General features: G+C 41.0%; 1 protein-coding gene across 1 annotated transcript in view; it reads left to right on the forward strand.

Moving 5' to 3' along the window:
• Positions 1-11,578: 11,578 nt before the first annotated feature.
• The window catches only part of tbc1d12b (TBC1 domain family, member 12b), a 76,237-nt gene continuing 72,156 nt past the window's right edge, over positions 11,579-15,659 (forward strand). Inside the window, exon 1 of the mRNA XM_048608984.1 lies at positions 11,579-12,355. Within this exon, the coding sequence (XP_048464941.1) occupies positions 11,700-12,355 (656 nt within the window). The 5' untranslated portion in view covers positions 11,579-11,699. The remainder of the gene's footprint in view (positions 12,356-15,659) is intronic.

Consider the following 15,659-nt stretch of genomic DNA (forward strand, 5'->3'; position numbering starts at 1 on the left):
CCTGCTGTGTTCAACCAGCTCTACACCTTGTTATCTCAGATTCTCCAGCATCTGCAGCTCCTACTATCTCTTCTAGATTGTTTCCTTTGTTGACTTGTAGTATTCTCCCAACTGTAAACAAACACTCATTACTCTCTAGAAGGACTTTATCTCACACTGATTTAAAAGAAATCACCACAGCTACAGAAACACTTACAAGTTAATAACTGAACCCCTTCAGACAGACAGAAAATTCATATGTCACTAGTTCAAATTCAAAATCCAAAAATCAAAATTAATTGATTGTAAAACACATAAAAATCAAACAACTTGCATCATAAGGGATAGAAGCATTAAGCTGGCTGGGGAAGATGATTTTTGACATGGGGTTGAAGAAGCACTTTACCACTGGGGTGCCCATGCTGCTGGGGGTATTGGGGGGAAACTTGGCGATTCTGTCTTGTAGAAGTGAGAATGAAACTGGAGGAATGCGTTGTGTGGAAAGAGACTTTAGTGTGGCATATGGAGGCTGTGGGTGGGAAAGAGTGGAAGTTTGAGGGATGGATGAAAGAAGGGAGAGGGGCTGGCTACAAGAGGAAAGTGGGGACTACAGGTGGGAGAGACAAACTACAAGGTAGAGAGGAGATCACATAACATTAAAACTGTTAAGAAAGAATGACTCGGCTAACTAAGAGCTAGGAAAACGTGAAATCACTGAGGTAATTAATTGCATGCAACTGAATGTGGTATCTGTAGCTTAAGGCTGCATTTAATTATGAGATACCATTTGGGGAAATGTAGGTGGTATTGTAATGAATATTGTGCCAATTGTTAAATTTAGATCTTTAATTGTGATTTGACATACAGTGAAAATGGCAGTAACTATTTGGTTAAACATTTTAATTTTATGCAATGGGAATGTATTAGCTATGACCTCAACAGTCTATGAAAAGTATGTTCAGGGTGATGTCTGTTTATGTATAGAAGCATGTTAATTATTTTAAATCCTTCATTTAAAATAAAACTTTTGTTACTTAGCTATCCATGTTGTCTCATGTCATCTCAAATACTGTGATGTCTCAGAAATTAATGATTTCCTTGTTTTTATGGCTCTAAGTTCAATGACTAACCTGTTTTAAAAGTATCTTATGTCCATTGACTAAAGATTCTTCATTCCAGCTCCCAGTTGATCCTTTAATCTCACACTGAAACATTATCTCTTTATAATTAACGTTTTCAATTTCTTGGACTTTGCTATCCTTCATGTGTGCGCATGAGAGCAGGGACGGGGGGGGCGGGGGGGAGGAATGGTGTTTTAGAAACGTAAGCTTCTTGCTGCAACTTCCTACTTTGAAATATCTGTTTTGTTTTACAAAAATGGCACCCTGCATTTTTGGTGGCACAATCCTCACATCAATGTTGTGTTTCCCACCACACTGATAACAAACTTATGATGGCTTTCACATCCTTTTCACACTTACCCAGTTTCTGTGCAGTCGCATTTTTCACTCTGAGGCTTAAATTCCGTGGAGCTGGTCTTTTTTTTAAATTAAAAAAAATCATTGAGTTTCACAAAAAAGAATAGCAATGATTTGTTCTCATATTAATTCTTCCTTTAAATTCTCGTAATTTTCTTTCAGTTAGTATAAATCTTTAATAAATAAATTAACACTGTCTTCCATTTGATAGGGACACTTAATAATTCACCCACTCAAAATTATGTTTTTTTTCCTGATACTGAATTCAGCATCAAACACTTTACATACTTTGTAATGTACAGCTGTTTCATTGTCAATCTCTTGGGAGGACATTGCACAATTTCCCAATGCATACAAGACATGACTGACAGCTGTTGCTTACTCAGCTTTGCAGCCAGCCCCAGTGTGGTGTGGGGCCTTGGGAATGTCCACTGCTTGTTCTGATACTGTTCAGCCTGCAATTTGCTCAAGACACTCTGGAAAACGCCAAAACTTCTCCATTTGTTTCTCTTGTTTTTGCTGCTTTCCATATGCTATTCAATCACTGACTGTTTATTTGTCCTGTTACCTGTTCACCTGCTGCCACTGTATACTATGCTTGGATCCAGGAGAGAATTTGGCAAATATTGCATAAGGTTTTTGATGAAGGGTCAAGTATTATCTTTTCAATTAAACATAGCAAGAGCCAACTTTATGCCAGGTCACGATCTGACTTCTTCCATGAAGGCCACACCTTCTCAAGCTTACCTGAGGCATGGTGACCCTTGGATTAAACTCACCACCAGTCATCCCTCTCTAAAGAAAGATTATCCTCTGGGACTATGTTGACTTTCGTTTGAAGTTGTACCTTGTCAATAGTGCAGGATAATTTCAGCTGATGCTTTGTTTGCAGAGCTGCATCTGCTTTGGAGTTTTTGAAACCACATGTTGTCATGATGGTGAACTTCGACCATAGCTGGTGTGACCATTCACATCGATCATCAGCTAAGGCTCTTCATTTGTCATGATTGATTTTAAAGGCTTTCATGTCTCTGTTGAGCTTTGAGGTCTACGCTGGCCTTTTGACATAGCTACCTCTCCATGTGGGATATTCCTGGAGATGTGATCATTTTCCTTCTTGTGCACATACCTAAAACAGTGAAGATTTTCCTGCTTGTTTAGCATTAGAATGTTCAGCATGTTTGCCCTTGGAAGAACTGTTTTGTTCGTGACTATGCCAGTCTTTCAGATGCTAAAGATGTGTCATTGGCATCAGAGATGGAAGATATTGATCTTTTTTCTTGGTAATGTGAAGTATTTTTGATTTAGTTTTATTATCATGTACTCACATGAATACAGTGAAAAGTTTACTTATGGCACCATCTTAGGTACAAAGGTATCTAGGTACAGATTCTTGAGTACAAATTATTATGAATAAATAGAAAATAAAAAGTCCAGTATTACAGACCTTCAAAAGTACAAAATCACTGCAATAAATTAGAAAAAAATTAAGCAATAAATTGTTCAGAATAACAGTCCTTCCATGATAGTATAATTAAAAAAAAATAAATTTTAGAACTGAGAGAAATTAGTCCACTTCACAACTCTGGGCTCAAGGACCTGATGCTTTTGTAGCATATCGTTATTATTTTGGAACTTGGATTCGAAAATCGAGGAAAGTAGATTTTATTTTCCAGTTCTGTGAAGATTACTTTTTATTAAACAAAAATCAGAAAGTCATTTAGAGCAGGAAACTAAAGATAGCTTTTTCAATAAGCATGTGACTGAAATGAAATGACTAGATCAGCTACGTGGGGAGTTCATTGCTGAGTGTTTCTATATTTGAGCTTTATAATGCAGGAACAGATGGTCAGGGGCCACTGGTAGATGAAGTTCAGAAGACAGAAGTCATTTTAAAGGCGTGGGGGTTTGGGGGATGGTGGGGTGGGAAAGAATGGGGGTCATCATTTAGGTTGTAGAAGTCTCCAGCCTGTGAGAGTTGATATAAATCTCCAGGCTGTCAGGAGGGGCAGGTGAGGTGAGCAGCTGTGACAGGCAGTCAGCATCACCTAGAAAGGGGAACAGTCCGAGAGACTGAAAACAGCACAAGAGGAGAGACTGCACTGGGGCTTCTTCCAGGACTTGGCTCTTCTTTCTGTACAGGGGAACAAGTGGATTACTGAGTACTCGTACATTTTTCTACAATACTGATTGTACTAATTAACTTTTAAAGTTACAGGATGGAAAGTTAGCTCAGCCAAACGGAGTGTACTTCCTGTGTTAAGCTTGAAGTCAAGGACACAGCATGTGTTGCAGACAAATACATCTGTAGGAAGTATTAACAGCTGCACAAGCTTGAACTCTGGCTTTCGGAACTTGAGCAGTCGCTCGAGTCATTGTTGTGTATCTGCGAGGCAGAGGATGCATCACACATTTAGGGAGAGTCACACCACAGGTGAGAACGGAAACAGGAGACTGGCAAGTAGTCCAAGAGAACCAGGCAGGCAGTGTAGGACTCTCGGAGTCTGTTGTGCTTGCTAATCAATATTTAGATACTGGTGAGGGTGGCGATCCCTCAGGTAACTGCAGCCAGAGCCAAGTCGGTGGCAGCATGAGCAGCTCACCTGTAAGAGAGAGAAGAAGGGTTGAGCAATGATGATAAGGCATTCCATAGAAAGGGGGTCAGACAAGTGTTTCTGCCACGGTCATTATGACTCCAGGAAGGTACAGTGCCTCTCAAGCTATCCCGCCCATCTCTAATTAATTTTAAGCCTTCTCTACAGCCCCATTTATTCAATTTGCCAGGACACTAGTCCCAGCGTAGTTCAAGTGAAACCCATCTCATCAAAACAGCTCACTTGTATCCCAGTATTGCCAGTGCCTCATGAACTAAAAGTCATTCCACCCACACCTAATCTTTGAGCCATGCTTTTAACTGCTTGACTTTATTGATCCTCTGCCAGTTTGCCAGTGGCTCAGGTAGTAATCCAAAGATTATTGACTTGGAAGTTTTGCTTTTTTAATATAGCTTCTCACTGTTCAACGTCTTTCAGCAAAACCTGTTTCCTTGTCCCATCCATGTTGTTGGCATCAACACTGACGATGACTACAGGATCCCTTACCCTCCCATTCCAAGTTCTTCTTCGGCCTCAAGGAGGTGTCCTTGACCCTGACACCAGGCGGGCAACACAGCCTTTGGGACTTCAGCCTAGGCTGCAGATAACAGTATTTACTCCCCTAAATATACTGACCCCTATCACTACTACATTCCTATAGGTCCTCATGCCTGCTGCATCAGCAGTCACACTCTCCTGTCTCCAATCACAGGCCAATATTGAATGAGCTACCTAAAGGATGTGACCACCCTCTGGGGCAAAGTGTTCAGGTCACTTTCTCCTTCCTTGATTTGGTACAGTATCTGTGCCTCAAGTTCCTCAACTTGGATCTGGAGTTCTTTGAGTTGCAAACATGAAATTATGAAAACATGAATCACAAAAAGATAACACCCGAGTTCAGCAGGTAATAGGGAATGCAAATTGATGTTGGCCTTCATTTCAAAGGGAATGGAGTCTAAGGGTAGGGAGGTTTTCCTAAAACTATTCAAGGCACTTACTGGAGCACAGCTTGAATATTGCAAAAAGTTTTGGGGGTCCCTTACCTTAAGAAGGTATATTGGCATTGGAAGCAGTCCAGAGAAGATTCATTAGACTGATACCAGATATGGAGAGGTTGAGTAGGTTGGGCCTGTACCCATTGGAAAATAGAAGAATGAGAGGTGACCTTACTGAAACATACAAGATTCTTAAAGGACTTGACAATGTAGATTCAGAAATGTTGTTTTCCCTTGTAGGAGAGTCTAGGATCAAAGGTATAATCTCATAATAAGTAGTCACCCATTTAAGACAGCTGTGGAGGAATTTGTTCTCTCAGAGGGGAGTGAATCTATAGAATTTTTACCTCAGAGGATTATTGAGCATGGTCAACAAGTATATTGAAGGCTGAGATACACAGACTTTTTATTAGTAAGGAAATTAAGGGCTATGGAGAAAAGGCAGGAAAGTAGAGATAAGGATTATCAAATTAACATGGTCTTATGGAAGAACAGACTCTATGAGCTAATTGGCCTACTTCATATGTCTCTTATGTCCTATAGAGTTACTTCAATGAGTGCTATCAATTGATTCAATTTATTGTGAATGTTACATTCAATGCAGGCTGTCCTGAGGTTATGAACAGGTTACATTCATGAGTATGTTTGTAAGTTGATGTGTTCAAAAGTCAGAAAACATACAACACAATATAAAATAACCTTTTGAAAGTACAAGAACATGTTCACATGTTGGAACTCTAAAGTTAATATTAATATGGGATCTTATTTGAAAGTACAATGGCTCATAAGTCGGAATCGGGACCGATTATTAGAAATAGACAAACTTGTTCTACACTACCAAGGAAGTTAAAGTTGCGTGTGCAGTCTCAAAAATTAAGATTGCTGATTGAGAACAATACACACATTTTCAACTCCCTTATGCATATTGTTCTGTCGTGTAAATTGTAGCATTTCTATGCTCTTCCTGGTGTCTCACCTACACCATGACATCTCATGTTTGTGGGCTGGAGCTTCTATTCCTTGAGCCAAAGTAACTGTTCTGATAGGCTAATGACCTCAGAACTTGTATCAAGCTAAACTTTAACAGGATGTTCATTGAAATAAGTAATCACCTCAAAGCCTCAATTACCTTTTTGAAAGGCAATTGCTCCACTATAGTCAGCTCTTGGCTTGTGTAATCTCCTCCTTTCCTGCAACTTTGCAACAGTATGCTGCTTCTGCACTCAATGTTTGATTTTGGAGGCAATGCTGTGACTTAAAAACGTTTGCCTTCATGAAATTCAATTTTGTGTGTGTATGGCCCATCTCTGACATTGAATCTGCAAGGAGGTATTATATATTTTACATTTCTTCTCAATGTACAGATTAATCTTATTACTGTAAAGGTATTTTAAAATTGTATCATTTAAGTATTGGTAACAGTCTGCTGTTCCATACACAAGGACCCCTAAATCCCTCTGTGTTGCAGCTTTCAGGTTTCTCCATTCACATTATGTTCTGCTCCACAATTCTTCCCGCCAAAACGCATAAAGTCACATTTTCTCACATTATATTCCATTTGCCAACTTCTTCCCCACTCACTTAAACTGTCCATATCCTTTTATAGAATCTTTGTGTCATCCTCACCAGTTGCCCTGCCATCTATTGCATCATCTGTAAACATGGCAATAATGCAGTCACTTCCCTTATCTAAATCATTAAATTATATTGTAAATTGTGACCTCAACAATGATCACTGAGGCATTCCACTGGTTACAGGTTGACATTCCTGAAAATGTCCCCCACTTATCTCAATTCATTGTCTTCCATGAGTTAGCCAGTTCTGTGTTCATGCAATTATACTGCTCCCAATGCTATAGACTCATCTTATTAACTAGCCTTCTGTGTGGTACCTTATCAAATCTCTTCTTGAAATCTAAATATATTACATATTATGGTTTCCCTTTATCTAGCCTACAGGTTCCATTTTCAACAAAGTCTAATAATTTTTTTCACTGTGATTTCTCCTTCATAAATCCATGCTGACTCTGTTTGATTTTACCACATACTTCTAAATGCTCAGCTATTACATCCTTTATAATGGATTCTAACATTTTTCCCAATGAAAGAAGTTAAACTTGCTGGTATTTAGCTAAATAAAAACTGAAAGAACTGCAGATGCTGTAAATCAGAGACAAAAATAGAAATTGCTGGAAAAGCTCAGCAGATGTGGCATCATCTGTGGAGAGAATCAGAGTTAACATTTCAGGTCGAGTGACCCTTCCGCAGAACTGTTTTCCAATTCTCTGAGACTTTTCCAAAGAATATTTTGGGATTTTCTCCAGTGATAGCTATTGTATTTATTTCCTCTCCACTTTACTCCATAATTATTTTGTATTTTTGGCATGCTATTGGGTCTTGTAACATGAAGATTGCTGCAAAGCGTTTATTCAACTCTTCTTACTTGTTACTTTACCTTCACTGGACTCAAAACATTAACTCTGTTTTATCTTCACAGATGCTGCCAGTCCTGCTGAGTTTCTCCAGCAATTTATGTTTTTTGTTTGCTAAGTCACTAAGAGGTCTACTTATATATGTTCCTAAAACTAGAGGCCTAGCTGACTCACTTAATGAGGATTTTGTTTCATGTAGTTCTTAATTAAACTGCTCTTTCACTGGAACCCTTGAAAAAATCCTGCTTAAGGTTGGCAACTGCACAATTTTATCTGCAGTTTTTAATTTAATGCCAACTACAAACAAAATTAGGTTTGTATAAAATGAAATTATAAAGCTGACTTTCTTGCTCAATAACACATGCACTCAACCATAGCCAATGTCTTTTTCTGTGGGGCGGTTTCGTCTCTCTTATTTTCGCACAAATGCTTTTCCCTCTGCCTTTTACTAGCTCCATGATGATGCTGTGTCTTTGAAGTGTTGAGCTTGCCTTTCTGCTACTTATATTAAACATTCTCAAACAAACTAAAATGTTATAAAGATGTTTGTTAATACAACTCAATGTTGTATTAGGCTATATTTTGTTGAAACTTCTTGTCTTTCACTGATCTGGACATTTGCATGAATACCAATATAAAAGGAAAAACAACAATTTTATACTGTACGAGAAAGAGAGTGTTGATTGTTTGGGAAGTAGAGTCTGATTGGTAGAGATGTTTCCATAGAGAATGCACCAGTTAGATAAAGACTGACCATTAACTGCCAAACTTTGTTTAAATTTAAACCAACCAAGTTGTTCTGATTGGTCAAGGCATTGTCCTGAGGACAAGTGGAAATAAGGGAAATGCATCTCTACTTCTGAATACAGAAACTAATTGGTTAACAACAGTATCATCAGTTACTGCATACTGGTGAAAATAAAAGCACACGTCCATATTTGAAAAGTAAAATGGATCAGATTGGATAGAAATAATTGTACAAAATATCAACTGCCTTTTAAGTGCACTGATGTGTTTGATAAGGCATCGGAATTTATACTTAACTGTAAAGAGCAATGAGCTTGTAGGGAGTTGCCTAGGTATAAGGTTGTAGTTATTTTTGTCATTGTGCAAAGTACAACCTTTACTCCCCACCTTTGATGAATACATTTATTACACAACCATAAGCAGTTAAGTCTAAGGTATATGCCAACTCCTATTACAATCGAAATTTTGGCAACAGCATTTACTGTGTGGGCTAAATCTAGATCAAAACTAGATCGCTGCTGCTTTGTTGCTGCTTACGTCTGAATCTAACAGAGAACAAGCAGTCTTGTATGTCCTTTAAAAGTAAAAACAATAAAAATAAGTCTGTGTCTGCTGACTCAGTGCTATGTGACCAGTGCAGGCCCGAACTGGAAGACATGAGGATTGCCAGGAATTGAACGTCTGCCTTACCTACATACTCACAGGGAACTTCCAGCTCTAGGTGTGTCACCACAGCCATGTCAGCCTACAACAGAAGTCAGTTTCGATTGCTTACTTGCTGCCAATAGCCCTTAGGTAAGTTTTGGAAAGAAAATTGTTGTCCACAACTAGGTGAGTTTTGTTGTGGGGTTGTGTTAAATTGAGGTCTGTCGCTACATCTTTAATGTTCCTAACTCGGCAGAAAGGATAAAAAAGACCTTTAGTTGGTGGCAGTCAAGAATCTTCAGAAAGACATGACTGACCTACCACAATCATCATTAAGTAATCTTGGACAGGGATTCTTCAACAGACATCTATCCCCTTTGATATGATAATGTGTGAAAGATAGGTATCTAAAAAGTCCAGCCCCAACAAGTTAGTAGTAACAGATACAGTGCTGAGCTGGTGTGTTTCATACTGCAATGGATATACCTTTTTCTTTATTATTCCTTTTTCTGCCTCAGTGTACTGAAATGATGACAGTACTCAAATAATGGAGAATAGCAATAAATCAGACTGGGATTTTTATGAGATGACTCTGAGTGCACATACTTCAAGTGGTGACACATTTATTAAGCTTTCAATACTCCAGTTTAAAATCAGTGCAATACAAAATAAATTTACAATCATGTCATCATCTTTTGATTATTTCCACCTGATTTTGAAAGTTTTTCTTTAAAAATAAAGAATATTGACAGAATAATGGGAACATGAGCTTTGAATTAAATCAGTCATTTGTTTTTCCTCAGTATATCTTCACCCTTTTGTAAAGTAATGGAAGGATAATTATCAGCCTGTTGAACTGTATCATGGATGCTTGTTCTATGGTTAACATGTCCTGGAATGGGACTTGAAAGCTCCTGGCCCCCAGAAATATGGACACTATCACTGAACTATAAGACTCCTGAATCAAGAGTGATAATCATTAAATAATGAAGTATCTGCAGGAACTTCTATATTGTACAGACTTTGATATTTTAATACATAAGTAATTCTGGAAATTTATTAGCTATCCTTAATTACCTAGTGGAAATATTGATGGACTTTGTTCTTGAACTTCTGTGAATGTAGGGTATTTCAACATTTTGCATTTAGTGATGATAGAGAAATAATATTATGGAACCAAACCTAACGGTGTATGATTTGGAATGGAACTTGGGATCTTGTTCCTTTTATCATTTGCGTGTGGCAGAGATCATGGAACTGTGTGATGCTCTTGAACTAATCTTGTTGAGCTACTTTGATGCCTGCAGTAAATGATACTTATCCAACCACAGTGCACGGATGGTGAAAAGTTGGCAATTTAATCAGGTACAGCAAGGCAAAAGAGTCTGCTGTTTCTGATCTGGGTAAGTGTACCTCTTGATAAACTACTATCCTTAGACACAGTAAGGGAGGAGCAAAAATCTTACAGTTGTACACAATTGAAAGCATCACTAAAGTGAAAGAAGTTCCTGCATTATGATAGTAATGGTCTAACCCTAAAATCAGTAACATTCAGGCCACACAGCTGCCAGCCAATGACCATCTTCAACAAGAGAGAATCTAATCATCTCTCTTTGATATTAAGCTTAATATTAAAATCATGACTGAATCCATTGCCATCAACATCCTGGGAGTTACCATTGACCAGAACGTTAACCAGGCCAGTAATATGCTGCAAGAACAGGTCATAGGCATCTCTGCAGTCAATAACACCTCCTGACTCCCCAAGATCTGTCCAACATCTACAAGGCACAGAGATAGCAGGAACTGCAGATGCTGGAGAATCCGAGACAACAAGGTGCAGGGCTGGATGAACACAGCAGGCCAAGCAGCATCAGAGGAGCAGAAAGGCTGACGTTTCGGGCCTAGACCCTTCATCAGAAAAGGGGGAGGGGAATGGGGTTCTGACATAAATAGGGAGAGAGTGGGAGGCGGATAGAAGATGGATAGAGGAGAGGATAGGTGGAGAGGAAACAAACAGGTCGAAGAGGCAGGGATGGGGCCAGTAAAGGTGAGTGTAGGTGGGGAGTTAGGGAGGGGATAGGTACAAACCAGTAGTCTGATGGAACATTTTCCTTATTCCAGAAAAAGCAGCCTCCTTGATTGGCATCCCATCCATCACCATTAACTTTCTCTCACACTACCATTATTCAACAGTGGTAACAGTATTTATTATTTGCAAGATGCATTGCAGCAACATACAAGGCTTATTCAGAGGCACCTTTCAGATCTGCTACTTATACTACCTGAGCAAAATAACACCAGTATTTGCATTGGAATACCTACACCAGAAAATTCCCCACTCTAATCACACACCACCGTGACCTCACTACCCCTTTCTCCATTGTACTGCGGGGTCAAACTCCAGGTACCCCCTTCCTTACCAGCACTGGGGTGTACCTACACCTGGTGAAATGCAGAAGTCCTAGAAGGTTGGTCACCATCACTCTCGCAAGTATGGTTCGGGATGGGCAAATAAACGCTGGCATTGCCATTGATGCTTACAGACCAAGGAGGAATTTTAAAGAAGACGTTGCAGAGGGTGGGACAGAGAAGAAATGGGAGAGCGGAGATCGAGGTGAACGAAAAACACACGCATTAGCTGCCAGCGGAGGCTGTGTGGTTTGCAGTCACGTGGAGGCTACAGTCACGTGGGGTGTAGGGGGCACGCCCCCTCTGGCGGCGTCACGCCCAGGTTTCCGGCAGGAGGGAGGCAGTAGGACCTGGCTGTAGCCGAGCCCGGGGCGGTCGGTGGCTCCGGTCCGGCTCGGTCAGTCAGTCAGTTGCTCCATGTCGGGAATGATTTATCTCCACAGTAACCATGAGAGTTGCCTGCGGTCTCCTCCGGACACGGCCACGGCGCGTTTCCACAGCTACCCCGAGCCCGCCTTAGGAGATCTTTTCAACGGCTGCTGCTCCATGGGGGAGGCGGGGGCCAAGCGGCGGGAGGCAGGCTCTCCGCCGGGGGCTGCTCGAAACGGGGACACGGCCTGCAGCTCCCTGGCTCCCCCCGCCGCCAGCTCCTTCTCCTCCTCCTCCTCCTCCTTCTCCTCCTCGTCTTCCTCCAACACCGGATCCCCGTCCCCGTGTCAACCCAACACCAACACTTCCGACACTTCTACCTCGGCGCCCGGCCTCGGTCACCAGGACGGCGCCTCTCCCCCGGGGCTCGGCCAGGACGAGGACACCGGCGGCTCGGATCCCGAGGTGGTCGAGAGCCCGGGGCCGCCGCCGTCGCCCCCCGCCGCCGCTACCAGCAGCACCGAGCCCCGGGCACTGGAGGAGTTCACGGACGTCAGTCTGAAAGCGAGGAATTCGTTCGAAGGGAACCGGAGGCAGAGCGCACCCGAGCAGTTGGCGGCTGGGCTCGAGTGTCCGGGCACGGCCCTTGGCAATGAGCAGGGGGCCAAGCCCAAGAAGCTGGGCATCGCCGACTACATCAGCAGGTAAATGCCGCAGCCTCTAACCCTCTCACTGACCCCAGTGCCCTCACTGATCGTGCACAGGGTGAACCCTTCACCTTTCCTCACAGCCTGGGCCACACCAGCATCTCCAGGCCCTGTCAATGTTCATCGTCGGAGTAATTGCCCACCACCAGCCACCAGTCACCAGTCTCTGTGATAGTCTGCCCTTGGAGCTGCAGTCAGTTATTTCAATGACAGTAAGCTATTAAAATATCAATCAGGCAGGTATCAGAAGGTTTAAGGGCAACCTGGCCGGTATTTACCTTGTGGGAATGCTGAACGCTTGTTTCGAATGTGTAGTGTTTTCCTCTTACCTTTTTTCTATAAATAAATCACAGGTTGTAGTTCCGTGTTTGGCTAATTTTCATTGTAGATTAAGGTGAGGTGCAGAGGAATTTGAAACACAAGGTCGTTGTTTTCAAGATTGCGTGTTTAGTCTTCTCAAATTACGGAACACTTATCGAGCATTTCAGTCCCATATTTCCACGATGATGTAAACTTTGCACTTTGGCAAGGCTTTGTGAGGGATATTGTCTTCTCTTTTCCCCTGTGTATCAAGCTTGTTTTTGTTACTCCCAGTACAAACGTATGATAAACACTAACAAGTGTCTGTAGCTGTTCAAAAGTAGTTTATAGGCGATCCCGTGCAGTAATATTTTGAAAAATATTCTGAGAAATCTAAAGTAAGGAGAGGTTATTTGAATATTAGTGAATCAATTATTAGCATTTACCACATGCTTAGCTTAACGTGATGCAGTTTGGACGTAAACTTACAAGCAATGTGAACTAAATTGTACAATTGTAAAGGGGATGTAGCTACAGAGACAAGGAGAAAGGTTTTTTTCTGACTCTTGGTCAAGTGCACTGTGCCTGTGTGCCATCCTAACATTTCATGCATACTGCCCATAGGAAAAATAGTGGTACACAGTGAAATTGATCTTAGGCCATTCATTTCAGTCCTACAGCAGAGATCTTCATGTGGGGGGAAAAGACTTGACAAACAAGGGAAGTTAAAATTTTTGTTTTGACTAAGTTTAGAAATCCCTTATGCAGACTAACCAATCTCAAACTTGTCTCCTTCAAGCCTAGAACAATCAAAACAACTCCAGAAGTGGCCTATTCCTTGCAAGGTTTGGGCTCCTGGTGAGGTACTTGAATAATGACTTTTGTGTACTTCACTGTAGTATTGAACTGGTGGATTACTTTTTAATTAAAATTGTATCACAATTTAATATTATCCTTTTCTTATCCTGCTATTTGTCTATTTTTGCTATGCATTTGTTACATATGTTTAAATCAATTTCATGGTCCAAATATGGATTTTGTTATGTAAACTACACTGCAATTTAAACTTTCGAGTGTGAGCATCCTTCTAATCCTGAAGAAATATAAAGGTTTCTGATAAGGCATGGGACTAAGCTTTCCTAACTGGTACCAGAAAGAGTGGTTTTGACTTACTGAAGAGACAAGAAATTTGGGCCTGCTTTCTTTAAAGCAGAGGATAAAGGAAGAACTGACAGAAGCTTTCAAAGTCTTGGTAGAGTAGACAGGAAATATTTTCCACTGGCAAGCGGGTTAGTGACTGGATGATGCAGGTTTAAAATGATTGGTAGGAATTCCAGGATGGGTGAGAAATATTTAGTTCCATTAATTATAATTTAGATTGCATTGCTTGAAAGAGTCGTGGAAGCAGATTCAATAGTAACTTTCAAATGGGAATTGGATTTATACTTGGAACATAAAGTGAAAGGTTGTAAGAAAGTTGGGGAATGGGACTAATAGTTCTGAGAGCTGGCACAGAGATGATGGATTAAATGGCTTCTTTCTCTACTGTTGAATTCTATAAAATGCTTAAGTGTTTTAATAAACTAATTGTAAAGTAGTTTTTAAAGTGGCATTCTGACTACTTCTGCAAAGGACTTAATTTTTTCACCCCAGTTTGCATAACCTATATCCCCTTGATGTTTACTTCCATCTAGAAGGATAAGGGCAGCAGATATATGGGAGCACCACCACCTGCAAGCTTACCTTCGTGCCACTGACTAAGAAATCTATCATCGTTCCTTGACTGGCGCTGGGTCAAAATCCTGGAAAACCCCCGCCACCAGTTTTGCATCTACCTATTAGCAAATGGACTGTGACACTTCAAGAAGGCAGCTCACCATCTCCTCCTCAAGGGCACCTAGGACAAACAATAAATGCTAGCCTAGCCAGAGATGTCCATCTCCCATGAGTGAATTTAAAAAAACTTATCATCACAGAATTTTCCCATTATTGACATCCTGGATGTTACCATAAACATGAAACTGAATTGGACCAGCCAAATAATTTACTGACTGCAAGAACAGGCCAGAGGCTAAGATTTCTGCAATGAATAGCTTGCCTCCTGCCTTCCCAATGCCTGTCTGCCATCTAAAGGCACGAGTCAGGAGTGTGATTGAATACTTCCCAGTGCACTCCACCAGCACTTGAACCTCACCATTCAAGAGAAAGCAATCAACTTGATTGACAAACCATCCTTCACCGTTGACACACTGTGGAAATAGCGCATACCATCTGAGATGTGCTGCGCACCCACCAAGCCTCCTTTTAACAGTACTTTTCAAACCCACAATCTGTGCCACCTAGAAAGACTAGAATAACAGGTGAATGTGAATGCTGCTACCTGCACATTCCCTTCTAAACCCCACACTGTCCTGACTTGGAACTATGTCGCTATTCATTTGTTGCTAGATCAGAATTCTGTAACTCCTTATGTAAGAGCATTGCGGGTGACCTGCATCCCAAGGTTCGCTAGTTCAAGAAGGCAGCTCACCACTAACCTCTCCAGGACGATTTGATACGTGGCTTGAAGGACATTAGATGCTAGTTAAAGACAGATTACCAGCTTACCATTTTCTTGAGACAAGTTGTATTATTCTAAAACAAAGGAGAAAACGTTTGGTAAAAATCAGAAGGGTTAGAGGACTTATTCTACTGGAATTTTACTGGCTAATGATGTATGTTACATTTGTGTCTATTTTGTGCACATGTGGGGAAGGTTGGCCATTTTCAGTGGTCTGTTCCTTTGGGGTGTACTTTTTAACTATATTATTTTATTTGTTGCTAACCAGAGTTAACATTTTTTTTAAGAATCCCTACAGTGTGGAATCAGGCCATTCGGCCCAAGTCCACACCGACCCTCGGAACACCCACCCAAACCCATCCCCCTATAACCTGCCTAATCTACACACCCCTGAATACTACGGGCAATTTAGCATGGCCAATCCACCGAGCCTGCACATCT

The sequence above is a fragment of the Rhincodon typus genome, chromosome 20 (assembly GCF_021869965.1).
Source record: "Rhincodon typus isolate 14 chromosome 20, sRhiTyp1.1, whole genome shotgun sequence".
Classification (NCBI taxonomy): Eukaryota; Metazoa; Chordata; class Chondrichthyes; order Orectolobiformes; family Rhincodontidae; genus Rhincodon; species Rhincodon typus.